The sequence below is a fragment of the Scophthalmus maximus genome, chromosome 10 (assembly GCF_022379125.1).
Source record: "Scophthalmus maximus strain ysfricsl-2021 chromosome 10, ASM2237912v1, whole genome shotgun sequence".
NCBI classification, from domain to species: Eukaryota; Metazoa; Chordata; class Actinopteri; order Pleuronectiformes; family Scophthalmidae; genus Scophthalmus; species Scophthalmus maximus.
Window position 1 is genome coordinate 4,931,954 of NC_061524.1, and position 26,617 is coordinate 4,958,570.

The following is a 26,617-nucleotide window of genomic DNA, read 5'->3' on the forward strand; positions in this document are numbered from 1 at the left end:
GGCGGGGGGCGGAATTGCGATCCAGGAGGAAGCCCCCCGGGTGGCTCCGACCGGAGGGGAACGAGAGAGAGGGGGTCTGAAAAGTGAGGACACGGAGACGGGGGAGGCTCAGCCCCGTTTCGGAAGGCGAAGCCCGAGAAGAGCCCCGACGCCCGCACAAAGGCGACGAGCGAAGCGCGGAGGGGGGGTAGGGGGGGGGGGGGGATTTTTTTAATGCGGAATCGGAGGAGCCGCGCTGAAAGAATGACGAGCGACAAGTATGCAACCGCCGAGGTACACTGCTACCTGAGGTGAAACGAGAAAATGATAGAAGAAACACACCCAAACGAGTGAGTACTCTGCGCCCCTGCGCGCGCGCTCTGCGCCTTTCCTCGCTTCTCCCTGCGCCTACAAGTTGCACACGATTGTGGCAACTTGGCGGAATGTGCAGCCCTATAAGAACCCCCCTCCCTCCCTCCCCCCCTTTCGAATCTGTCTTTATGTTCTGCTTATGTATATTCAATATAAATGTTTCTTCACTCGCTTTGGATTGTGCTGTTTTAACGTGGCTGCGTGGAGCAATGCGTTGACACAGTGCTGTGGGAGAGAAGAGGCTTTTGGGTTGTTTTTTTTCCTTTTCTTATGGCCCCCACCTCGGTGTGGCTGTGGACTCGTCTTGAGAGAGCGAGAGAGAGAATGAAGAGGAGGAGGGGAGGGGGAGGAGGAGGAGGAGGAGGACTACGCGTGGGTGGATCGGAAACATTTTCTGAAAGGATCTGAGGCGGAGGGGAAGCGGGCCCCTGTTGCAGTGGAACTCGGAGGGAGAAAAACTCAAACACGCCCCGGAGTTACACCTTTCATAAACAACACGAGCCGGCGTGCGGGTTCTCACACCTCGCGTTTGTGCGTTCGGTCCAGAGAGAGAGAGAGAGAGAGAGAGAGAGAGAGAGAGAGAGAGAGAGAGAGAAGGAAACAGGAGAGAGGGGGAAAAAAGCCCTCGGCGTTTACTTACAGAGGCAATTCCGCCTTGTCGTTTTGGCCACATCTGTTAGTGTGTGTGTGTGTGTGTGTGTGCGTGCGCGCGCGCGCGTGCGTGTGTGTTTGCTTCCAAGCCGAAGGGGGAAGTCTCACAGGATATGAGATATCCGATATGCCTCATCCGCCATCTCTTTCTCAATCGCCCTCATTTGCATAGCCTGCCCTGCGCTCCCATTCATAAAAAAAGAAAAAAAGAAAAAGAAAAAAGGGCCAATAGCAAAACGACGACTCGTCCTGGAAACAGAAACCAAAACGCGCCTCGACCCTCACAAACTGTGAGCCGCCGCCGGTCGGAGGACCCGCTGGCTGTGCGTCTTGCGTAATGTGGCTAACGCGGAGGCCCGCGGACCCGCGTGTGTGCGTGTGTGTGTGTGTGTGTGTGTGAAGGTGCGAAGGTGCCATGTCGTCGTTATTGTTAAAGCACACAGGAATAGAACGCATGAGCTTCATTATAATAATAGTTATTCCGTGCGGCCTGCAAATCAAGCGCTGCAGGGCTAGAATAAACCAGGTATGTCAGATCTATCTATACTTCTTTCTTTTTTTAATAATAATAATTCCACCGTCTCCACCGTCCGGCTCCAGCGGGGGCATGTGCTCTCTCTCTCTCTCTCTCTCTCGGGGGGGGGGGGGGGCGGAAGGGCGAAGGGCACCGGAGGGGGATGTTTGTGCCGCTGCGGTGGCGTGACGCCGCGGCTCATTCATAAAAAAGAGAAAGAGAACAGGCCCTCTAACCTTCAGCGCGTCCCCCATTCATGCCTGTCAGTTACTGCTCCATACAGGGAGGACGAGAGTGTGTGTGTGTGTGTGTGTGTGTGAGGAGCACAACCATGTTGGGGGGGGGGGGGGGGCACGTGACCGTTAGTAACCGACCTGAATTCACGCCTGGTGCTTTCAAACATTTCCTGTTTTTCTTGTTCCATCGCAGCTGGTGGTATCTGTGTGGTCTTTATTTTATTATATATATTTGTATTTTTTTTTCTGAGTCACATATTTTTAAACGGAACAGCTGCGCGACGACTCCTCTCCACCCCACCCCCCCAATCTCTATAATATAGCGTTTCCATGGTGATGACGTGTATAGTTCCTTTCGCGTGGCGTGATGGGTTTACACATTTGACCACGCCCACGAAGTACTCTCAAATAAATGAATAAAAATGGCAGTAGTCCTATCACTTTCTTTTCTATAGTGTAAGATGTTTATGTAATACTGGTGAGAGGTATTGATGTATATATTTGTGTGATTTAGTGTGTATATTTTTAGATGTGGGTAATATATTAGAGCTGCAACAGTTAAATGATTAATCGATTAGTAATCGAGTACTAAATTAGTCGACAACTATTTCGATAACCGATCGGTTCAAGTAGTTTTTTATGAAAAAAAAGCAGCTTCTTACATTTTCTGGTTTCTTTGCTCCTCTGTGACAGTAACACCTAAATATCTCTGGTGTGTGGACAAAACCAAATATCATCTTGGAGTTTTGGGAAACACGGTCGACATTTATCACCACTTTGTGACATTTTATGGACCAAACAACTAATCGCTTGATCGAGAAAATAATAGACAGATTAATCAATTATGAAAATAATCGTTAGTTGCAGCCCTAAAATATATGATGTACTATGTAATATATGTACTGACTTCTGGCAACCACGAGCAATAGAAATCCTGCTGATAGGTGAATTTCAATATCAATAGATATTTAAGATGCAGTACACCCAGGTTTTATTGTTTCATGTGTGTGTCTGTCTGACACATCCTGGCGATTTCATTCTTTTTACACAAAGGTTGGGGCCAAACCAAAATTGAGAATCAATAAAAACATCAGATTGAAAATAAATGATATTGAGATGAAGTCTATGGAGTGATTATATTATTCCTTCAAAATAAAATCAGTTAGTTAAAATACATAATTCACTTCTGTTTTATTTTGAAGTTGCCGTGACATCATTTGCTAAGGCTTTGATGTCTTCGATGACATCGTCAATGTGCTGTAAGTGCTAGTGGTTGCAACTGTAATCCCATCAGTTCCGTTGGAAAGGGCGTAACAAGCCTATCAGGTGCGAAGCATAGTGTGATCTCACAACATGGAGAGGAGCAGGAGATACAACCGCGCACAGAAGAAGAGCAGACCCGCCCAGGGTGCCTGCCACAGTCGAATCCTCAAGAGAGGGGGCACGATTCAACAGCCTGGTCGTCGCGTGGAAGAGGCCGGTGATGGAGCAGCCGGCAAGCCTGCAAGGACTCAACCTCTGAACGGGTCTTTGACTTTGTCGGAACAGATTTTGCCACAACCAGTTGACAAACCCATCACTGGTGCGGACATGCCCGATCGGGCTGACCCTACGATGCCGGAGCCGCCGCTGCAACGAACCGTGGGCGAGAAGGAGCAGGAGATAGGTGTAGAACGGCGTGTCTTGCTTATTGAGGAAACCAAAATTGCCGGTTTGCTGTCAGGGTCGGAGGGCATGCACAGAACTGCCGCCCAGTAAATTGACCAACTCCAGGAAGTTCCGAACGCCCGGGGAGAAAAGACGGAGCAGGCCGGATGCACGCGGAATCGGGAGAAATCCGACCCACTCGAGGCTCTCCCCCGGCCGGCAGAATCGAGACAGGGGAAAATTGGGTGATGGCGGCTCAGAGGAAACAATAGAAGACTTCTTTTTGGAGACGCTTCCGCCATTTTTCGAAGAGAATTGAGTGAACTGGGTCTCACTCCGACCCCTGAAACTGAAACCACACTGAACCCCATGTCCTTGGTCCTCCTGCTCTCGCCTTACCTTCCCGAACCCCCACTCTCCCCACACTCTACCCCCCTACCACCCCTACCACCCCTTCCCTACCCCAATCCGCCCATACCGCTTACCCTTCATGTTCTCCCAGTGTGTCTGCATGGGCTTTCCTCCGGGTGCTCAGGTTTCCTCCCTCACTCCAAAGATTTTTGTTCATTTTAATTTGATTTGATAAAAAAAAATCTAAATTAAGTCAGATTGGTACATTCAGTTTCTCAAATTCAACGTTCATTCCCAGTAATTGTTGGCACAGCTTTACTGGTGTGTTTGATTGGTAAATTGTGTTCCAATGATAGGCAAAAAAAAGTGACGTTTGAAGCTTTCTCGTGAAGTGTTCAGCTCGTATTTTGCTATCTTCTGTTAAAATGTTGAGTGTAACCCTTTGCTGCTACATTGCTGCTTCATTCGTGAGCCTTTGTTGTCTTATTACCGGCGGGGACCCATCGGTGTGCAGTTATCTGCAGTATTTCGTGGTTTTTCTTATCAGTAATAAAAGCCCGCTATGACATGATTAAGACCGGGTCAGGAAATAAAAGACACACCTTTATGTGTCATGTTAAGAGGTGCAGCAGTGTAACTTTTTCTTCTGGATATGGAGCCGGTTTTCCAAAGGTCAGCCGTTACTTATTACTAGTGCAGTGCCCGTTTAAAACATGCCTGTTTGGATCAAGCCAATTTTTTTCGCCTTGTGGTATCGCTGGTTGCAGATTCTTCAGGCCGTTTGCATACAAAGACATAACACCTGAGTATAAAGGCCCACCGTGGCCCTAACCCGGTTCGCAGACTGCCCCGTTGGGGCACGCCGCCCGCCGCCCCGACTACTGCACAGAACACAGAGCACCATTGGCCTGTTTATCCAATTAGTCAATACACATGCCAAGTGTAAGGCCGGCAAGATGAACAGATCTTGAAATATAAGAGTTGCATACAGACGGAGATTCCTCACATTGTAGTATGAAGGACACAAATTGGGCCCCTTATCCACACCACGCTCCGGTACCACCACCACCACGCAAACAAGGTCACAAGTCATAGCTCCCGACCGTTTCCGCAGTCAGCTTTGCTTGTTGTACCTGGTGCTTCTTCCAAATTTTCTTCTCCTTTAAAAAATTTTTTGTCCTGTCTTAACTCTGGCTTTTCCGTTTTTTGAGCGCCTGGTTGTCGGGGTCCCGGTATAATTTGCACATCTGGCGTGCTGAGTATTTTCCCTGCGCCATACTCACAACGACGGGAGGCTCGGTATCAGTTCACACGTGGAATGTGATTTCAACATATTTATATGTTAATCTGTAAACATTGTGGTTTAAAAGTCAGCGAGAAAAATGAAGTACTTGATCTCATCTCTAAGGGTCAACCACAGACCACCTTTTTGAGATGATGCACGCAGTGGAGATTGAACAGATCAGTCCGTTATGTGTCAGTTTGCTACCAGCAGGCCAATGAGAGTCCTGGCACATGCATACGTACGCATACGTTCTGTTTGTGAGGCTCTTTGTGTTGCGAGTGCATGTCCTAAACTAAGCTAAAGTGCAGCCATCGCGGCCACAGTGTGGAGGATGTGCCTCTTCGCCCTGTCCTTCTGAGGACATTTATTACCTTTTATAGAAGTACAAGATCTCTCTTGTGTGGGGACACGCGCGCACACACACACACACACACACACACACACACACACACACCCGGCAGAGTCCAAACATGAGCAGAGGATGTATTGATCTGGTGAGTGGTGCTGCAGGGTCAGCATGTGCACAGTCAGTATTGGACAGGAGATGCCCGGTGACATTCAGCTAAGGTCAACGTAGCGACGAAATACAATCCATCCCCCCGAACAAAGAGCTCCCATCAGCCGGGCACACGCAGCAGCGAGGGAGTTAGCAGGTCTGCGTGTCCCCCCCCCCCCCCCCGGCAGCAGGACTGTTCTGTTCCTCGCACAATATATTTTTTTCTTTTTTCTCTACGCTAGCAGCATTTGATAGTGAGACTATAATAAACCACGAAGGGTGTAGAACTTCGTGACAGTGGAGCAGCTCATCGTCCAAATCGACTCGTAACCTGCAGAATCCTAGTGTTGAAGAGGCTTCTCTGCCAGGACGTTGTATTGTATATATGAATAACATAGGCGTGTGTTTGTAAGTTATTTTTCTCCCAATCGACATTATTTGTCTCCTATTCCAGTGATTTCTTACATTTCCCACTATACAACAACAACACCAAATGGCCCGCTTGTGTTCTACTCATCTGTTGGTTGTACACGACGTGAAAAGATTGATCTCAATTCACAACAGAAGTGGGGGGGGGCGCTTTTTTTTTTCTGACTGTCTCTTCTGTGTGGCTGATCTTAAATGCTGACATTTCCTGTTTTTGATTTGCTGACAGCTTATCTACAGTCAAACTCTGCTTGTGATCCTACCTGTGTTGTACGGTGTGTAATAATCCATGCGGCAGCGACACAGGGTGACTTACCAGGCAACTTAACGTCTCTTCTGCACTTTTTCTTTAGGCCAAATGATCACATAACTTGATAAAAAAAACAGCGCAGAGAAAGGACAAAACAACAACCGCAGAAAATAGAAAATATAACAAGCAAACTACAAAAGAAACACCGTACGTTTGCAGTCTCGCAATTACAGAGAACTCAGAGCACATACAGATACATCTGGATGTACAGTATGTGTACAATCCATGCGGTGGTCATACATAACGGAACCACAGTCATGTCACACACAGACCTCGCAAACACCTTTGAATGCGCACAGAAACAAAAGGCAATATCGACACATATTCCATGTCCACAAGTGAACTTCCCTTTCAGACCCTTGGCATATTTTTCTCTCTCTTTCTCTCTGTACTCCCCCCTCCACACACACACACACACACACACACACACACACACACACACACACACACGCGCATCATGTGGAACAGATCCTTGTTCACAGTGTTTCCTGTGTTTTACAGAGCAGCTCATCACTGGTTGCTATCCGGAGCCTTTATATAATGGCCTGGGCTGTTTATATCTGGAGACCAAACAATGGACCCGGATTGTTTGCCCTGTTTTTTTTTTTTTTTACCAAACTCTGCTCATCAGCTGACTGGATGACCGAGATTATAATAGCTTGGGTTTTCATTCACTTCACTGTGTGTTTCTTTTACCCTCGTCACACCAATCCACGGGGGCGGGTGGGTTTTTTTCTCCAGCTCTTCAGTAAATGAACTCTGTGAACTTTAGCGTCGTCAGTCGTAACGCGTTCGGGATGATACAAAGTTTGAATTCAAATGCTAGTAAGTCAACATTTACAGTATGTGTTGGCGTCGACTGCGCATTCTGTGCTCTGTCGTTCCAGCTGATTGTCCCCCTCCGATTCCGTGTGTTGCTTTTATGATTTAACTCGTTTTACGCCAGAGCCAACGTTCTATCAGCATTTTGAATTCAAAGGAAAACAGGGAGCCACGTTGTCATAGGACACGTTCGTCTCGCTCCGGTTTTGTTTCTGACGATTCGGTGAACATCGCCAGAAACTGTTTTTGCCCCGTCCAGTTCGTTCCTTTGCGACATACGTGAGTCCGTCCTGGTCCCGGGGGTTTTTGCTCAGTCCCTCATATGAGGTGTGACGTTACGCTGAAAGGTTTATACTAGTGTTTGTTGTGTTTTCCCCCCTCAAATCTTTTATCTATTCATGTTTTAAATCAACACATTATGGAGAAAAAGCGACTACAGGCCAAGCAAATGGCATCAGGAAGCGTCGCAGCCCGTCACGTGTAGTGGCAAATGCTGTGTATCAGTTTATTTAAACAAGGGAAGCCCTGAGAGAACAGGCTTCCTACTGTTCATTATGCAAACCATCTTAAGTTGGTTTGGTCGCCCGGAGCTGCACTTACGGGGCCGCGCACTTACAATATAAACCATTGACATCCGACAGTTTATGTAAATGACGAATACCTGATGAAACACACTTGAGGTCGACGCTGTGGTGGACATAGATCACAGAGGCTAGAGTATTGGAAAGCCCCCTATCGCTTATGTTTGACCCCAAGGCGGTGAGGCTAATACAATATAAGAGGATACAAGGCATTATGAAGGGTGTTGGTTGGCTTTTTCACTCGCCTGTAAGAGGTTTAGAAGCAATCGGCTTATTTTCAGTTCGGTTTTACAATCTCAATAGAGGCGGAGGTGCTGCCGAGTCACCCTAAGTCTGATGGATATCCTGTCGGAGATGTGAGCATTTGCTCATGGTTGTTTTTGTACTGAACATAGGAAAGTATCCCATTGTCTTTGGAGTCTTCCACAATTGCTCAGACTTTGAGTCAGTGGGACTTAAATGTGACTTTTCTGTGCCCAAGACCCGTCTGTGTTGTTGTTTTTATCAATCCATTTTAAATTGATTATCTGCAGTGACTCTGTTTTGCCCCTCTAAGATTAATAATCATGGATAGGTGTTATGCGGCCGTTATTATTTGCAAACCTTTAACAAGTCTGCAATTGTCAACGTGTAAAAAAAAAATAAAAAATCCCAATCTGTTCTTACATTTGTATTTTGCCTGTAAATGTACACCTAGATCTGTAAATACCCAAAATTGTAATTTTGAATGCCCGTGAATGAAAAGTACACTGTATACTCACCAGCATAGTAAATTAATTGTGTTTCTCAAATCAAACATGGCTGAAAATGACGATGGCAACATGTGGCCGCATTTGTCGCCCTACGAAATATCTGCTGGTTGCTTTTCTGAGTTGAACGTTTTACTTTCTTGCGGTTCTCATCGTTTTCGTGTGATGTGGAAACTGCCTGCACTGTTCAATTTGTCCTTCGTCTTTGCCCTCCAATTCCACCACGTCCCACTCCGCAGCCAAAGATGGCCACAGTTGAATTCGGTCTGGTGTGTGTCACACCCAGTGTTTTGACCAATTATTATGCTCAAAAAAGCAAAGTGTAAGTATGGAAGCATGCAAATTGAGACGCGCCGCGTGTTGCCGTAGAGAGCGGGCGAATTCGGACGAGCTGTAAGTTGCGGCTCGGACCAGCCGCGCACGACGGCGGCGGCCTACTTTTTTTTTTTTACACATGATTTCTGTCACACTCCTGCCACGGCAGAGATCTGCAAATCCATGTTGAAGAAATTACAAGCAGGCCCAGAGCGGAGGAGACCTTCCCTCCAGCACTGGCACACAGTCCAGTTGTTTCGAGACTAAACACAAGTGTGCTCTGTCTGAACAAGGGAACGAGTGAAGATCAGCAAAATCTTCACGTTTGATTATCGTCGGTAACGTTTGAATCATGATGGTGAAGAACCTCTCAGTCACTTCCTGATCACTGTAGACAGGGCCTGCACTCTGTGTGCGTGTGCGCGTGCGTGCGCGCGCGTGTGTGTGTGTGTGTGTGGTTTTGTTGATCAGGCAGAGGTGTGGCCAGTCATTCCTTATCAGAGGAAGTATAGCCGCCCTTATCACACATGGCTGGGCTGCCCTCACTGACCCTTTTATCTGTCACACACGAGCTGGATTCCAGACCCGATATCCGGCCGCTTCCCAGCCCTCTTTACTGTTTTATTGCAAACAACGTAAGACACGGACCATCATCAGGTTGTTCGCGGAATCCAGCTACTGTGTTAATAGTTTTCCCTAAACAGTGTGTATATTAAACAACTATTTCTTTCAGCTACAGTGTTTTGGGTGGGTATTTTTTTTCTCTTCTTTTTTTTAAATGATAAATGTAAACAGAATTTCACTGTTGACATGGCTTTCAGGCAAACTAAATTAACAGATGGAACTTGAGAGTTCATTGATGGTGCACTAATAGTGACTTGGCATTGGATCCACAGGTGTGTGCTCTCCACCCACACAGCTCATTTCCTGATCACGATACCGGCTTGGGGGGGGGGGGGGGGGGGGGGGGGGGGGGGGGGGGGGGGGTTGTGTGTGTGTGTGTGTGTGTGTGTGTGTGTGTGGAGCATTACAACGTCTTGGGGCTCGGCGGCTGGTGGAGACCAAAACAGGAGCTACGAGGTGGGGAGAATATTCTGAGCTAATGTTGCTCTTGTGTCTGCCGGACGTGTGTAACCAGATAGGCTGTCGATTACCATACTGTGAGCGGTTGTCATGATGCTCCACCCTAACACAAAGACCATGTCATTATATTTAATGGCACCTGCGCCAATGGAGCAGCTTTTGATTCACAGTGGGAAGGAAGTCGAAGCAGTAAAATCAGAAACGTGTCCCAGAGACATTCAAAATCGAGTGTGGTGGTGTTGTTGTTGTGTGTAAAACGTTTTGGCCGACAAGCCAGAAGCCCGACACACCCCGCTCCTTCGACCTGCTTGTTCGCCAACAGGTCATGTTGAATCAGAAGAGGATGCGATACTTGAATTGCCTGCTCTTTCCTTATCGGTGAGGTGCTGAGTTCCCCAATCTTCCCTTGAAACTGACTCCTCGCTCAACTTTAGACACAGCGCTTTTACGTCCTCACCCCGCCGAAAGAAAAAGAAAAAACACGTCGTCCCGTCTAAAAACATGGACCCCAGTTTAGGCACACGATGATGGTGAATCCCCTTTTTTTTTTTTGGCGTCAAAGAGTCATAAAGCTTAATTTTGGGGGGGATTTGGATTATAAATAAAGCACAAAACCACCTTTTTCTCAAAGTAGGCGCCACGGCCCCCTTTCCAGCGTCGGTACCCCATGCAACATTCGCTTGGTCAGAATTAGATTCCCACTTCCCAAATGTGTGCGTGTCCGTGTTATTTGTGCCCGAACGTGCGGTCACTCCCGAGTGCATTAAAGTAGCTGCTGCTGCTGCCGGTTGTGGCCGTCTGCGTGTCCCGGCCACAGATTACAGGGCCCGTCGGCAGCCGGGGGGCTCTGAACGCGGGTCACGAGACGGCCCAGACTGTGACGAGTTCCCCTCAGAGAGCCGATAGCCGATAGCCGGTATCGTGTATCTTAAAGCGCATGTGTCTTATATAGCGCAGAATTCGCTGTTATTTCTGTATGCGGCCGCAGCCCTGGTGAGTGGATTTGTGTGGGAACGTGTCGTACACATGTTTGTTTGTTTGTTTGTTTGTTGTTGTTGGGGTTTTTTCTGGCCACGTTGAACCGCTGTGTGGCGCGTTGATCCAAAAGCTGCGGTGTCGATTTTGAAACTAAACTCTCTTTTTGTTTTTTTGTAAGGTTTCATAAAATGATGTCATTTGGTTAATCTGAAGACGGAAATTGTCCGAACTTTGTCACCCTCTGTTGGTGGGCTATTTCCATCCGTGTGCTTTCATCCGTTTTATAATTTGCACATAAAATAAGACTTTAGAAATTCAACTTGTTTTTTGTTTTTTACTGTGTACATTAGAAAATATATTTTTTCAATCAAACCTTGCCGCTGCTATAAGTCATGACTAACTTAACCCTTTCAGATCTTTCAAACACATCCTACTTTCAGTTAACCTGGGTAGGCCTCTGGATTTTTTTCCTTTCCAAGCTCTTGGCCCTATCGGACCAATCGGCTTCCTGTCCGGACCCGATGTTCCTGGACATTTTCCGGAGTTCATTTCTCAAAAAGAGCCAATTTGAAAACGTGTTTTCGCTGATCGCTCCCAGACCACGATAGACAGTCAGCTCATCCAATCACCTGCCAAGTGTTTTTGAAAGCGCCTCCCTTTTTTCCAAACAGTCACAACAACAACAACAGCAACAAAAAATACATCATTGAGATTTCTATTTTGACTTTCTATTATTTCTTTTGCTGCCGATCAGGTTTCCCATCTGACTAATGAGGAGAACCTGACCTGGCACAACTAGTGAAATGATTGTCTCCCTGTGGATTCCAGTCTGGCAACAATTTTGCAGTTCTTGCAGTTGTTTTATTTTGGTCATCGTCACATATCCAATGTCTGCATTTTAATCAAATTTGCTCAATATTGCTCAGTTTGGCGAGTGTGTCTTTTATACCCTTTAACACTACAACGCTTTCAAATCGGAATGGAAAGTGATGACGGCGACGAAGAAGTGGTTTCAGAGGGTCACTTATTTTTACGCGTGCGTGCGTGCGTGTGTGTGCGTACGTGTGTACGTGTGTGTGTACGTGTGTGTGTACGTGTGTGTGTGTGTGTGTACGTGGGCGGCACAAATCCTGTGGGTTAACCTGTGGTTGCTTTGCTGTTGGCCGTCAGTCAGTCTGTCATTCAGTCGGTTTTATGAATGTGTGTGGGCGGGAGCTGGTGAACCAGTTTTGCCACCTGTGTGTGTGTGTGTGTGTGTGTGTGTGTGTGTGTGTGTGTGTGTGTGTGTGTGTGTGTGTGTGTGTGTGTGTGTGTGTGTGTGTGTGTGTGTGTGTGTGTGTGTGTGTGTGTGTGTGTGTGTGTGTGTGTGTGTGTGTGTGTGAGAGAGTGCGCGTACATTAAATCCTTGGGACTGTCTGTAAGCTAATTATATAACAACACCTCTCTCATTCACTCCCACTCTGCCTCCCTCCCTCCTTCCTCTCTCTTTCTATGTTCCTCTTTCTCTTCTCATCCTCCACACACACACACACACACACACACACACACACACACACACACACACGGTGCCGCATGGGTGAAACACAAAGAGATACATCCTGTTGTTGTCAGGTCATTCAATCCGTCCCTGTGACGATGGGTGCTGTCATGCAAATGCCCGCTGAGAATGCCTTGTGTTCCGCCGCCATTGTGCTGTCCCGTCTTTATAGAGACCAAAGACTCTTGACTTTTTGTCATGTATTGTTTTGTCATGTTATACTGACCAAACTTGTATCAGTGTAATCTTTCAGCATGTGGAACGAGCCGCGGCTCCGGTCCACGCTGTCGCGTTTGCATAATAGTAGCAATTATTTATTAATTTTTTTTGTTTGTTAAAGTGATAAATAGTAAGAATAGCCATGGATCAAACAGGGGTGTTGGGATCATATAGAACCAGCAGGTCGCCCGACTCCCTGATAATTATTGCATAGACGGTGGCCCAAACAGCAGCAGTGTTTATTAAACCCATGTAATGTACGGTTAATGTTTTATTTCATGGACCCGTATGCGTGTTTTTTATGTTAGCGAGGTGACCCTCAATCAGTTACCAGAATTTGCCATTGATTAATTTGCTCGGGGGGTTGGTCAAGTTATCGATTAACTTGAACGATCGTCACGTGTCGAAGTTTCTCTTCTCGGGGATCTAATGAGCAACTCCAGAAGAGAAAAACAACACAGAAGCTACATTTACATCAGGGCTCTGTGTGTGTGTGTGTGTGTGTGTGTGTGTGTGTGTGTGTGTGTGTGTGTGTGTGTGTGTGTGTGTGTGTGTGTGTGTGTGTGTGTGTGTGTGTGTGTGTGTGTGTGTGTGTGTGTGTGTGTGTGTGTGTGTGTGTGTGTGTGTGTGTGTGTGTGTGTGTGTGTGTGTGTGTGTGTGTGCGTGCGTGCGTGCGTGCGTGCGTGCGTGCAACAACACCTCCCACGACCCCCGAGCGCGGCGCGGACCAGGCGGAGTCGTGACTCTGAGACGCCCTCATACATTCTGCCGATGTGTGAATCCTGAAGCTGTGTGATAAACTGCTGTGGCATCAACAAAACCACTTATGAGACTCTTGCCAGAAAAATCCAGGGCCGGAGTTTGAGTTCACAGGATTGTCTCAATTTTGACAATTGAAGCAAGAATGAAATGGTCGCTGCCGCTCTTAGGACGTATTTTGGTCGCCTGAAAATAGTTTTTGTTCCGAGGCTTAAATATACATTCTCACATTTTCAGTGGGGAATTCGCCTCCTTTGGATTTTTGAAACATTTATCATACCATGTTTGTTTGTTGTCGGAAAATTCTCAGTATCCATACCGAGAATTAACCCCACATAAAAAGATATTTATCTCAAACGTAGATATTTCCGTATGATTTCTTTGACGTTACCATCGAAGGAAGTGGTTGTTTCTCTGCAATCGACATCTCACTCGATCGAACAAGTCAAACTAGATTGTTCCTGATAATGACTTTGGATTCATCTGGGGGGGTTTTAATAGCTGCCTGCTGCTCAGTTAAGCCGCCTGTCCCCACGTTGGCATGCAGTCAATTTGCGGTGCGATTCTCTGCAACCAAACTTGGTTGCTTTAGTTTGTCACGCTCCTAAATGTTGATTGTGCTCTGGTTGAAGCTGTCACTAATACCTGCTATGTGAACTGGCGTCACTTGACAAAATAAATGTACAGTGAAGCCATATTCTTTTAAAAGCTTAGTTTTACACACTTTAATAAAGGACACATACATTGGGAGTTATTTTTCTAATAATTTCCCTCTCTGTCCCCGTCTCTCCCTTCGTCCAGTGACAGCTACATCGTGCGTGTGAAAGCGGTGGTGATGACACGGGACGACTCGAGCGGCGGCTGGCTGGCCCAGGACGGGGGAGCTCTGAGCCGGGTGGGCGTGTGCCGCCTCCTGCCGCCGGAGTTGGCGCCCTCGCCGGCCTCCGGCAGCTCCCAGTTCCTCATCCGCGGTGAGCGGCTACGGGACAAACAGGTGAAAAACACACAAAGTGATGAGCACAAGGACTCCGGGTCTCAGATGCGGGTAAGACCAATGGAAAATGTGTCCAATTTGTAAAGCTGTGCGATGTGTGTTGCATTGAAACAGTTGATCCTGGACTGTCCACTGAGGAAGGACCTGGTGTACACCATAGCGACGCCCACGTTCCATCACTGGAAGGTGGAGGACCGGAGGTGCGGCCTGTCCTTCCAGAGTCCAGCTGACGCCAGAGCTTTCGACAGGGGGGTACGGAAAGCCATCGAGGACCTGGCTGAAGGTACTTGGAAGCGATGCAGTGCAACCAATTTAACAAAAAACAAAACAATTGAGGCCAAGTTGGATGAGGCATGAACTTTAAACTTAATTGAGGTTAATTCCAGTTTGAACGCCCAGATGTTCCTGTATCACTGCGATATCAGTGGGACTTATTCTACTTCCACGCAGGAATACATCGTCCGGCAAAACGTTTGATCCTTGAGAGTTGAGGTGTGCTCATGTTCCTACTCTCCACAGGCTCCACCACCTCCTCCACAGCACTCCAGAACGAGGGCGAGCTGGGCGACGACGACGTCTTCACCGTAAGCGCGTTTTTCCTACTTTCACGTTTGTTGCAATGATGGCTTGTGGCGGCCCCGCGTATGTGCCATCACTTGACAGAGTAAAGCATCAAAACTTGACAGCGACAAAGTAACTCTCTCTCTCTCTCTCTCTCTCGTCCTTGAGAATTATCATAAAGAACTAGAGGAAATCCGTCGATGGCGATTTCTAGCTTTGAACCACTTCCAGACAGTTAAGCCGAGGTATGAAACGGCGGCGGGGCTTCCTGAGGGAAATCGGAATGAGCCCGAGCGTTTGTCTCCAGGATGTCGCCCTCCTGTGCGTCAGAGGACGTGTGCACAAAGTTAAACTGTCCTCAGTTTCCCCCTAGGTCGGGGAGTTTTTTTTTTTCTGCGACTTGAGTCGCAGTGGGCAGCGCCAGGAAGTTGTTTCAAGGTTCACCTCGCAGCGAGTGGCATTCGGCCACGCCTCCGTTGCTCGGCGGTTCGCGGCGTCGGAGCCAATGTTGAGGGGGCTGCGTCGATGGAGTCGCTTAGTTTGTGAGGAGGCCGGTTAATAGGCTTTGTCAGAAAACCAGGACACTGCGGATGGTTATAATGCTCTAAAGTAAGAATTTTGCTCTTTGCTCTGGAAAGTTATCTTTTGACACGGCGACCATGAGGCAAACAAAAACACGCCTTGTCCGATGACACTGGCAAAATCTGGAATCCATGAAGAGAGAAAGAAATGTGTTCGTCAACTCCTCGACAAGGTGGGTCAAATATTCACGGCCAGACTTTGTGGAAGTGTTGAATTAATGATGCTGCGATGCCTTAAGTTTTGTTTTTCTTTGGAAATCTTCATTGATTTCTATTTAAACGTCCTTTTCCAAAGATTCCTTTTGTGTGGACACTTCATCTCTCCCAAAATATACACTTCTTACATTTTGTATGAATCTGAAGTCGGCAGAAGAAATTATATTGTGATACATGCCTCAACAGAAACTACTGTCTGGAAATAAAGAAACCACAAGATGAATTTGTCCCTTACTTTTGCAGCCGCGTCATCTGGCGAGGTGGTGCTGTGTCGGCCGCTCGCATACAAACAAGTGCACATTCCCGGTAGATCACTTACTTTGCGACGTGAACACGGAGTATCTCCGCCGTCTTACCTCACAATCGTTGAGACAAAAGATGGAAAACGGCGGCAGCTGCGATAACGTGCCGGAGTTTAAAAAAAAAAAAAAAAATCCCTGTCTGGGAGTATTACCGAGTGTTGTTGTGCAGTCTTGTGGTTTCTGATAAGCCTTTAAACATATTAATACATTGCGCCAGCTGGACTTCCTGGATCAGATTTCATGTCGACCAACACGCCCCCCACCAACACGGGACTGTTTCCAGTCTGAATGTTGACGGCTGCAGTCTGAAGTACTCGGTATATACAAGTACTTCAACGTCTCCGGCCTGCATCCCTGAAATGGAGGCATTAGGCCCCCGGAGTGAACTGTGGTCGAGCAACTAATCAGTTCAAAATCCCGAGAGTCTTCGAAACATCCAACCCATCAGGACCCCCTTCCTTTCACGTATACCTGCTCCAGGACATGAAGAGTGTGTGTGTGTGTGTGTGTGTGTGTGTGTGTGTGTGTGTGTGTGTGTGTGTGTGTGTGTGTGTGTGTGTGTGTGTGTGTGTGTGTGTGTGTGTGTGTGTGTGTGTGTGTGTGTGTGTGTGTGTGTGTGTGTGTGTGTGTGTGTGTGTGTGTGTGTGTTGTTTGTGTGTCAGGGCCTCTCTACCTTAAGTTAGCATGGAGGACCCCCTCCCCCCGTCCTGTAACGTGACACCGGGAACAGCAGGCAGGGTCAAAAGGTCACTTCCTGTATTCCACCACCTCCCTCTCTCCTGGTGACCCTCACCGCCACCACTACCAACACACACGCACGCACACACACACACACACACACACACACACACACACGCACACACGCGCGCGCGTGCGCTACACCCTCCCAGTTGGAAAAGAGAGAGCAGCCACCAAACTAGCAGCAAGCAGCTGTTTCCCAGCTTAGTGCGGGGCTGGTGATTTATGGGAGGAAGTGCCTCATGGTTCATCTTTGACTTGAGCTGTCCGTAAGGGCCAAGACTAATAGGTGCTCTGCTGGGAGTGTACAGCCACCACAGAGACGCATAAAAACACACAAGGGGGCGGGGGGGGGAGCAATCGCTGGATAGGAGCATCAGGTTTTCAGGAAAGTGGATTTTTTTGGTGCAACAACATCCAAGGTTGTACCGGAAATGTAGTGTGGATCAAAGAACTGCCACATTCGACTCAAGTTAAGACTCAGCTGCTCATTTCCATTTTATTTAAAGCTCTATAGGAGCGTAAAATAAAACAAATGGTGTGATTCCAATGAATCTATATAAAAAAATAAAAATATCTTTCCTTTTTATATCAACAAATGACTAAATAAAACTAAAGTTATAAGAAATATGAACACTTTATCATACACCAGCGTGATAAGAACTTCCTTAAAATGACACAAACCATGTTTGAAAGCATGTTTCTTTGGTCCACGTCCCATCTGCTAACATGGGTTTATTACCTATACTGCAGCCAGCCAGCAGGGGGCGATCAACATGTTTTGGCTTCACTTTTGGCGGACTGTTACGTTATCCATCTATCTATGCAGTCCATGGTTGCGACAATTTCACAAAATGCCCAGTCGGGATGGATTGAAAAAATGGATATAGCCAATGAGTTGCATTAGCCTAGTGAGCAAACAGTGAGTAGGCAAATTTATCATCATGGGTTGAGTTTGGATTTCCAGTTTGGCAATATCTGTCATTTCCAGTCGGGACTTAAAGACGCAAGGTATGCATCGGATCTTGGTCTCAATCTTAGGCTCGTGCAGAAGTGTACTTTACTTACTTTCACCAACTGGGCTAGTTAGAAAACGTTGTCGAGCACACTGGATAAAGGTCAGCAATGGCCTCACAGTAACAACCTGTGAGCTCAGTGTGCCAGAACCCTGCTGGCCTCCTTTATTTACTGTCTGACTTTGAAGGATACGGGTCCATTTTCTCCGTTTGTCTTTGTGTAGGCACTTCTGCCCTCTTGTCTTTTCTCGTCCCCTCCGACGGCCATCAGACTGCCACGCTAACGCCACAGGTTAATAACCACGTGATATATTGAACTCAGTACCGCGTCTGCGTTAACGACCTTTTTTCTAAAGTAAGCGATCGCGACGGAGTTTGCACGGCGGGCACTCATGGACAGGGCGAAACGCTGCAGCAGATTTACAGCCTTTGGGGGGACGGGGGAGGCTGGAGGGAGGAGAGCTAGGATGGACATACTTCCCCGAACTATTCCTCGTTCGCCAAACCTAAACTTAACCCAACCCTTCCTCCGTCCCTCCCTTCAGCACGTCTCCTCTCTCTCTCTCTCTCTCTCTCTCTCTCTCTCTCTCTCTCTCTCTCTCTCGCTCGGCCTCTATTTTGGCTCGTTCACTACAGGGGGAGTGAGAGCCATTGGACGCAATTCTGGGCTCATCCCAGGGGAGCGCGATCGGCCCGTTGAAGGATGAATCCTCCCGGGCTTTGAGTCGGGACATGTTTTGTGTCAGAAAATAACTCGCGGTGCCCTCTGCGCAGCCTTGGGCCAAAATATAGAGAGAGAGGATGTCCAGAAATATAACCTCTTCCCCTCGACTCCTCTCCGTCCCGGAGTCCTCTTGTGCAGTTTGAGCTTGCGGCAAAAACAACCCCCAAAAAAAATCTGCGGCCTGTGTTTTGAATTAGTCGCAGCCGCTGAGGCCAGAGTCGAGACTGGTTTTTAAAACCGTATCAGCCCCCCCCCTCCGGTAATGTCTTCTCCAGGGGGGCGGGGTCAGGAGCGGAGGCAGCATTTTATGTTATTTTTGGCCGGCTGCTCTGAGGGCTTTGTAAGAAAGCTGGGGGGAAATTCTCAGCGCGGCGGTTTCTATGTGGGGAGCGGGATATAATGGGGATGGCTTCAGCAGACACACACCAGATCTGGGTCACATCACTCATGGCACTGGTTTAGGGCTCGACACTTGGCACGTGCGGGGAAAATGCTGTCGATTTCATAAAGGCCGCGGATGAGGATACGTTTGTTAGCTAACCTGACAATGACCCATGTTTACACTGCCAGGAATAGCGCCGGCCCAGGAGTGATTGCAGGGAGAACTCGTGTAAAGCATTTAAGTGAAGGGGGGAAGAGACGGTTAGCGGCGATTAGATGATCTCAAAATATAAAACCCGGGGAGCTTCCGACTTCCCCAATCAATACAGCCGCTGCAATGGATTGTTTCGCTTGATCACATTCATGCATTTTGGACGTAGCCCTTTAAGAGAGGGTAGTGTTGGTTGGTTGGTTGGTTGGTTGGTTGGTTCCAGACCGAAACATCTCATCGACTGCTGAATGAATGGGTACAAAATTTGGGATAGCCAGTTGATAAATCCTGAAGACGTTGGCTATCCCCTGACATGTTGGATGGATTGGTACAAAGTCTGGGTCAGAAATTGCAACAAATGAGAGTTGGAACCATTAGCATGACCGTTAACAACATCTGCTCCTCCAACTGAACTACAGACACCTCTTCCTTGTTAATGTCTTAGGGGGGGGGGGGGGGGGGGGCATTTGAATACCCAGAATTATGTTTCTCATCTGTTTTATACTAGTCAGGTGGAATTGGTTGGACTTTTGTTCCCTCGTGGAATGAAGTCACATCAACACGGCAGCACCGGAATCCCGTAGCCGATGTGAGCTGCTGGCAAAGGACGACCATGTCAAGTTCAGCCACGGCCAAACTTTTCCTCGGCGGAAAAACTTGTTTCCTACTTTTTAGGGACTCTGTTAGTTCTCAAAGCGAGACTGAAACAAATGCAGAATGATTTTCAAGAATAACTTTTCCTTCAACATAACAAGCCGTGATGGAGTCCAAACACTGAGCAAATGGTTATCGGCATAATATCATTCATGAAATGAATCCAACTCCTTGCAACCCTTTACAAACAGCCCGACAGCTCCGATTCCAAAAAAGCCAAAGCCCCGTTCTGGTTCTGTCACAGAAACGCCTCGGCCCTTCGTCAGTGGGTCAAACTCATCGTGGATATGTTACACGCACACACACACTTACACAGATGACACGATGAGGCGGGAGAAGTGCCGACCTGCCTGTCAGATGGTCCACACGCAGCAACCATACGACGCCCCCCCAGTGTCTGACCCCCCGTGTGCCTGTCTGAAATCTTGTCTATGTGAGCGCCACACGGCGGCGGTCTAGTGTCTGGCCGAGGTTTGAGTTGGAGTGGAGCCCTGACAGCCTTTAACGGAACGGGGGGCGGGGGGGGGGGGGGGGGTACTGTTCACACATGCGCATGCATATTTACACACACACACACACACACACAGACGTAGAGCTGCAACAGTTAATCGATTAAATGCTAAGTGATCGGTTACTAAATTAAGTCAAAATTCTCTTTTAAATGTGAATATTTACTGATTCATTTGCTCCTCTATGACTAATAAACTAAATTTATTCGGTGTGTGGAAAAAACAATCGATCTTAATTTTTTCACAATTTTTGGGACCAAACAACTTATCGATTAATCGAGAAAATAATCCACAGATGAATTGATTATGAAAATAATTGTTAGTTGCAGCTCACTCACACACACACAAACACACACACACACACACACACACAGACAGATGAGGATAGGTTGAATGTGTAGAAAGTGAGATCGAGGGGGGGCAGGTTGCTGGTGGGGGAGGGGTGCAATTTGTTCTGCGGTTGTTGTAGTGTGGAAATAATTAGAAGTTTATATTTTTGTTTATTGATTCATCATGTTACTCATTTTTCAAGTCATTTCCTCTTGTTTTGGCTCCTCTAATGTGAGAGTTCAGTATTATTAAGTGATTTGAAGAACTAATGAAAAGCCCCCAGGTTGTTTTATTTTGTAATTTCGTAATATCATAAGTAGAAGGCTCTTTACACTCATTAGTTGCACTTTTGATTTTGCTAATACAGTCTGACACAACAGTCGTGCCATTCCGACCTTCGCAAAGATTATACCGCTCAGGTTTCGTTGAAACTGTTTCAGAGAGGCGTTGATTCAACTCATCTGAGGCTGCAGCAGTTTGTTAACTGCCATTGTGATGACTTAGGTAATGTTGTGTCCAGTCCATCAATGAGGTTAGACTGAATCAGATGAGATCCGCCGCCGTTTTAAAGTGCATATTCCAACACAGCACGCAATAACTGCTGGATTTATTTGATAATCGGCCCTTTCCGGATGCCGGCTGCTTCGACATCATATGACGTCACCATGGTTAACATTATTAACTGGAAATGTAATAGATAGGATCATCAACGGTAACATAATCTCTCCACATATGCGAGTGTCTGATTGAATTTTAAACCTAAGTCTAATTTTAGTTTTAGGTCTGATGGTTTCTCCTCTTTTCTTTTTTTTTGGGACTGTTGCTGATGTTTTATGGCAGATGTTGTTATTTAAAGTCAAACTCGGACACAATGATCCAAATGTGGCTCGAGTGGCTCGAAAAACAGAGCTCGCGCTTCCTGTTTTCCCCGACCAGAGCCGCACCGATGCTTCCTGTTTTTGTTTGTCCAATCGTGGCGTAGTCTCCAACTCGCTGTTTGTTTGGCGTATCCAATCAGGGGACAGCTCTCAGCCTGCATCCTGTGTTTGTTTGTCCCCCCCCCCCCCCCCCCCCCCCCCCTCCAGAACACCACAGACAGCTCATCCAACTCCTCCCAGAAACTGGAGAGCTCTCTGCAGCCGCTCGAGTCCTCGCCCCTTCCGCAGAGACACAAGTGCGTGATGGGACACCGCCACGACCTCCACGACCTCCACGACCCCTACCGGCGCTCAGTACACTACTTCTTGGACCAGGTGAGGCGAGATATGCATGGCTACATCACACAGCTGAATTAGTTTTGTTTATCTAATCGTTTGCACTTTAACTTTTTCAACAACTGCCAGCAGTGATTAAATTCCATTCCCCCTTTCCCTTCAGCCGTCGTCTCGGCTTTCCCGCCATGTCACTTTCCAGGAGGACGAGGAAATCGTCCGCATCAACCCTCGGGAGCGCAGCTGGGAGCGAACCACGGAGCGTCACTACGGTCGCCAGTCGGAGCGCCCCTGGCTCAGGGGCTACGAGGACTACCGCCACGCCACTGTGCACGACAAGTTCATCCAAATGGAGGACTCCGAGTCCTACGTCCACTTCGCCAAGACGGAGGCGCAGAAGCACGACTACACCTACCCTCTGGCACCGGCCCTGTCGCCCTCGGACTCCGACCCCGCCCTCGGACCCTTGACCAATAAGGGCCAGGGCGGCTCGTATTGCCACGGCTTCTCCTCCGTCGTCGCCACCCAGCCCCGCTCTTTCCTCCCGAGCTCCTCCCCGTCCACCAACGGCGGGAAGGGGCGCAAAGACGACGGGCTGGAGCGCGCGCAGTGCGAGCACTGCGGCGAGGCGTTCTACGTCTCCGACAACCGGAGAGGCCGGTGCCAGGATGCGCCGGACCCCGTGCGGGCGTGCATCCGGCGGGTCAGCTGCATGTGGCTGGCAGACACCATGCTCTACCACTGCATGTCTGACCCGGAGGGGGACTACTCGGACCCATGCTCCTGTGACGGAGGCGAGGGCGGCCGATTCGGTACGCGCTGGTTGGCGCTGCTCGGCTTGTCCCTGGTGGCGCCCTGCCTCTGCCTCTATCCGCCTCTCCACGCTTGCCACCGGGCGGGGCTCGCGTGCGGCTGCTGCGGAGGCCGACACAAGGCCCTGAGCTGAGCCGCCGCTGCTTGGAACACGACGGACATCTAGAACCCAACGCAAGCACAGGGAAAGGGGAAGGATGGGGGACATGCACAGAGAGGGCGGCCCGCTCTCTTGCCTTGGTTTCTCTGGGTTTTCTCCACAAATTCCAGACACTGAAATAAGCCAAAAAACAGAACAAAAAAAACCAAACAGTTGGTGCATTTTCTGAACGGCCTGGGAAGATAAGCTCCCCCTCACGGCAAACAGTTCTCTCACCTCTTCACGTGGCCATTTCGTGCTCTGTTTCTAGTGAGAGAGCACTCTTTTTTTCAGGGGGCCTTTTTTTCTTTCTTTCTTTCTTTTTTTTTTTTTTATAGCTGACCTATATGTCATGTATCACATATGCAGGTACTTTATACTTTGTACACTGACTCGGCGTCAAAGAACTTGAATTGTTTCTTTGTTCTGCTCTTTTTTTTTTTCCTTCCCCTCTCTCCTTTGATGTATGCGTGGCCATTCTGTTTATATTCTATTCCAATATCAGGCCCGGCGCTCAAGCTCAACTCCAGCTACCAGAGGAATCAGACACTACACCTCTTTACGTGTGCGCGAGTGTGTGTGTGTGTGTGTGTGTGTGTGTGTGTGTGTGTGTGAGTGTGCGTGCGTGCGGATAGTGTATGTGCATGCTCACAATGTGCGCTGAGGCCTTTTTGTTGTCCGTACCGCAGCCTGTAGTAAAGCTCATGTATATAGTCCACATAGCTCTCCGCCGTTGGCATCCTCTTTGTTCGCTGAAACAAAACGTGGTACTCATCTTAATCGTCAATCTAATATCCCAAAGATTCTTTTTTTTTTTATTATTATTATTATTATTTCCATCCTATTTATTTTCCCACTTCGTGGATCCCACCAGCAACAGAGGTGCTGGTCTTGTGATTCCGGGGCCTCGAGTCACGCCCACGATACTCCTGCTTCCGTCTCTTCGCTCCTCTCACATTAATTCAAACAGTGCCTAAAAGCTATCGCCGAAACCAGGAACTCTCTGTCCAATATTTTAGAATTCCAGTCAGTCGGGGGGGGGGGGGGGGGGGGCTTATTCTACTCAACATACACTTGAAGCGGAGTGCGATTTTTTTTTAAGGCTCCGATTTCCTCGTTTCCTTGCAGAACCTCGCGCAGAAGTCCGCGTCGCATCGGGGATACGGTCAAACGTGTTGGCGCCTGTCATGCCTTAATAAAAATGTGGAGCCCTGGCTCCAAACGTCCCCCCCTCTGATGATCGTCTGCTCCAATGAAGAAGAAGCGCGAGCGTTTGTTTTCACGGCTCCATGCAATGGGCCTCCACCGTAGACTCCTAGAGACTTGGTTTCGACTATTTTTGTAATGAAAAAAGGAACTCGTAACAACTGGTTCTCACCAGGTGTGTGAACTGAGGAGCTCCACGTTTTTTTGCCTGCGTTGTACAATCAAGCTCTCCCCTTCTTTAAGCCCGGCCCTCCAACAGAAGCCCACCAGTCACATGTGGAACACCAAAGTCCTGACTCCGACGGTCCATTGCGTCACATCAGCCGACCATGTGATGTGTCCGAATCTACCCGGAACACCCAGTGCACTCCGAAAAGCGAAACTCATTTTCTACAGAAAGGCGACGTTGCTGTAGTTGTGTTTGTGTAAAAATCATCACAGACTTAAAAAAGTGGAGTACAAACCCTTTTTTGTTGTTGTTGTTGTTGTTGCCAAGAACATATAATTATGAATGACCTTTGACATGTATAATGTCACCACAACGATGCATGAGTCTTATTTATCAAAAATAAATAAAAAGATAAAGCTCATTCTCAACTCAAAGGAATAGTTTGACATTTTTCAGCTCAGCTAATCGTCTCTTGGCCGCCAGGCATCTTATCCGAACTCTTCAGTTATTCCTTTTCAGGCCACAAATGTTCTATTTTGAATAGAAGTTAAACACGAGAGGCGACTTTGCCGGAACCACGGTTCAACATGTGACTGGTGTGCGCTCCCCCCCCCCCCCCCCCCCCCCCCCCCCCCCTCGCCTCCGTGTACCCTCGAAGAGCAAACGGCAGATGTTGGACAACAGCTCGGATGAATTAAAGAATGAGACCCTTCGACGGTCTCGTTCATTCAGGGTTAAGGTAGATGAGGGGAGGGGAGAAAAAAACCCCAGCCGTTCCTACCTGGCTGTGTCGACCAATCACGCCCTCACGATGACAGCGCAACACGTAACTGGCTGCTTCAATCGGAAAATGAAATAAAAAGATGCAGGGTGAGGGTCCCTTGGGTGGTGGTGGGGGGGGGACGACAGCTGAAATCCTGGAAACAAACATCCATCCCTGATTGTCTTGCCAAGGAAATGTCACTGACTTACTGTAGTTTGAAACACAGAATGCTTGAGGATGTCCTTTTCCCTTCGCTGGTCGTGTCTGTGTCATACATCCTGTCCCGTGTACCAGTTCGTATGTCCTTGGTGTGTGTGTGTGTGTGCGCGCGTGTGTGTGTGTGTGTGTGTTAATGCCACGTCCATTTCCTCCTCTCCTGCTCCTTCATCCAAAGTTACTGGGATCAGCTGCGTCTGCTGTCACGTACAAACACCTATGATGATGTGATGTATCAGGGACGGACGGGGGCCAATCAGATTGCATATAGAGTGTATGACTGTGCGCGTGTGTGTGTGTGTGTGTGTGTGGGCGTTTCATCTTTTTTCTCTGTCTCGTCTGACGTTCGAGTGTGTTCTCACATGTCGGAGCCATTTTACAAGTGCCTGAACGCATCCTCTTTTATCCTCCTGGTGTATTTAAATTGAAAAAGAATTTCAAAAAAGAAAACGAGTCCCTGTAACGAATTAGACCCATTTTTTTATGCTTAGTATTTTTACCTCTGTAAAAAAAAGAGAGCGAGAGAGAGAGAGAGCAAAAATTATATTATATATATATCAAGTGTATGTTGTACATTTTTATTTCTATTTTTTTTTTTTAAATAACTGTTTCTAACATGTACGATGGATGTAGCTCTTGCTTTTTTTTTTCTTTTTTTTTTCCGAGAAGGAACAGGAAGTACTTTGTAGATACTGACGGGTGGCCAGGTCTGTGAGAACAACTCAAGTGAAATGTGTGTCTTACCTTCCGCCTCCAATAAAATGAGAGAAAACAGTGAAACCACGCGCGAGTCGGCTGCTTGATTTGACCCCTGGAGCTGAAGGTATTTCCCCCCACAAGTATCGGACTGTAAACCGAGAAGGCTCCGTGCATCATGTTCCTCGTAACAAACCACGGATCTTCTCCGCCGTGTTGTACAGCTCGTGTCCAGGTTCCCTCCATCTTAGTAGCCCATTCTCTCGAGTCTGGCGGTCAGTATCTAAAATGGTTTATTGAAACTCTGAACGGGGGACAACAAATAGTTTGGAGCAGCACTAGACCTGTTTTTTTCTAAGAACAAATACAGAATCCTAAGAGAGAACTCCAATGTCAGGGAGGAAGGATGCCACCCAGGACTCACTGAGCAGATCCAGAGGATAAAGAGAAATGTCAGTCGAAGCCCTGAAGTTTCTCATTATGCTTTAATAACTTCCGTACTTTGGCGCACAAAACTGTTTGTGAAGTATTTAATGAAAGAAAGAAAGAAGGGGGGGGGGGGAAAGCCCAGTACACCCTGTTTCATTCTCCTCAAGATGTGTCTTTCTCTCTCCTGCAGCAGGAACATGTGATAGCCATCGAGGCCGTCGAGCCGTTTCACTCAGGATGTCTCTGGAAAAGCATGTGGGCGATAATGATGGAGCGCGAGAGGGGGAGGGAGAGAGAAAAAGGGAAGAAAAAAAGACGGTCCCCCGAGGGCTTCGGGGGCCTGCTAGGCAGCTCAGCGGCTGCAAACAGCATCACGGTCCACATGTGCAAACATTTAAGATATCTGCTTGTGTAATGGGGTCAGCGTGGCCCCTCTCCGGGTGCAACG

At 47.9% G+C, this 26,617-nt stretch overlaps 1 protein-coding gene across 1 annotated transcript; it reads left to right on the forward strand.

Moving 5' to 3' along the window:
* Positions 1 to 25,827, forward strand: LOC118284129 (sprouty-related, EVH1 domain-containing protein 2-like). Its single transcript, XM_047334924.1, has 6 exons — positions 1 to 329; positions 14,112 to 14,304; positions 14,419 to 14,587; positions 14,824 to 14,888; positions 21,613 to 21,780; positions 21,905 to 25,827. Exons 1-6 carry the CDS (start codon positions 304 to 306, stop codon positions 22,682 to 22,684), a joined length of 1,401 nt encoding a protein of 466 aa, XP_047190880.1. The 5' UTR covers positions 1 to 303; the 3' UTR covers positions 22,685 to 25,827.
* Positions 25,828 to 26,617: the final 790 nt, after the last annotated feature.

What these genes read in the sequence shown, in the direction of transcription:
- LOC118284129 (XM_047334924.1), top strand. Translation starts at nt 304, where the DNA reads ATGATAGAAGAAACACACCCAAACGA. An exon ending in GAAGAAACACACCCAAACGA is followed by an intron (nt 330 to 14,111) that starts GTGAGTACTCTG and finishes CCCTTCGTCCAG; the next exon opens with TGACAGCTACATCGTGCGTG. An exon ending in AGCGGCTACGGGACAAACAG is followed by an intron (nt 14,305 to 14,418) that starts GTGAAAAACACA and finishes GCATTGAAACAG; the next exon opens with TTGATCCTGGACTGTCCACT.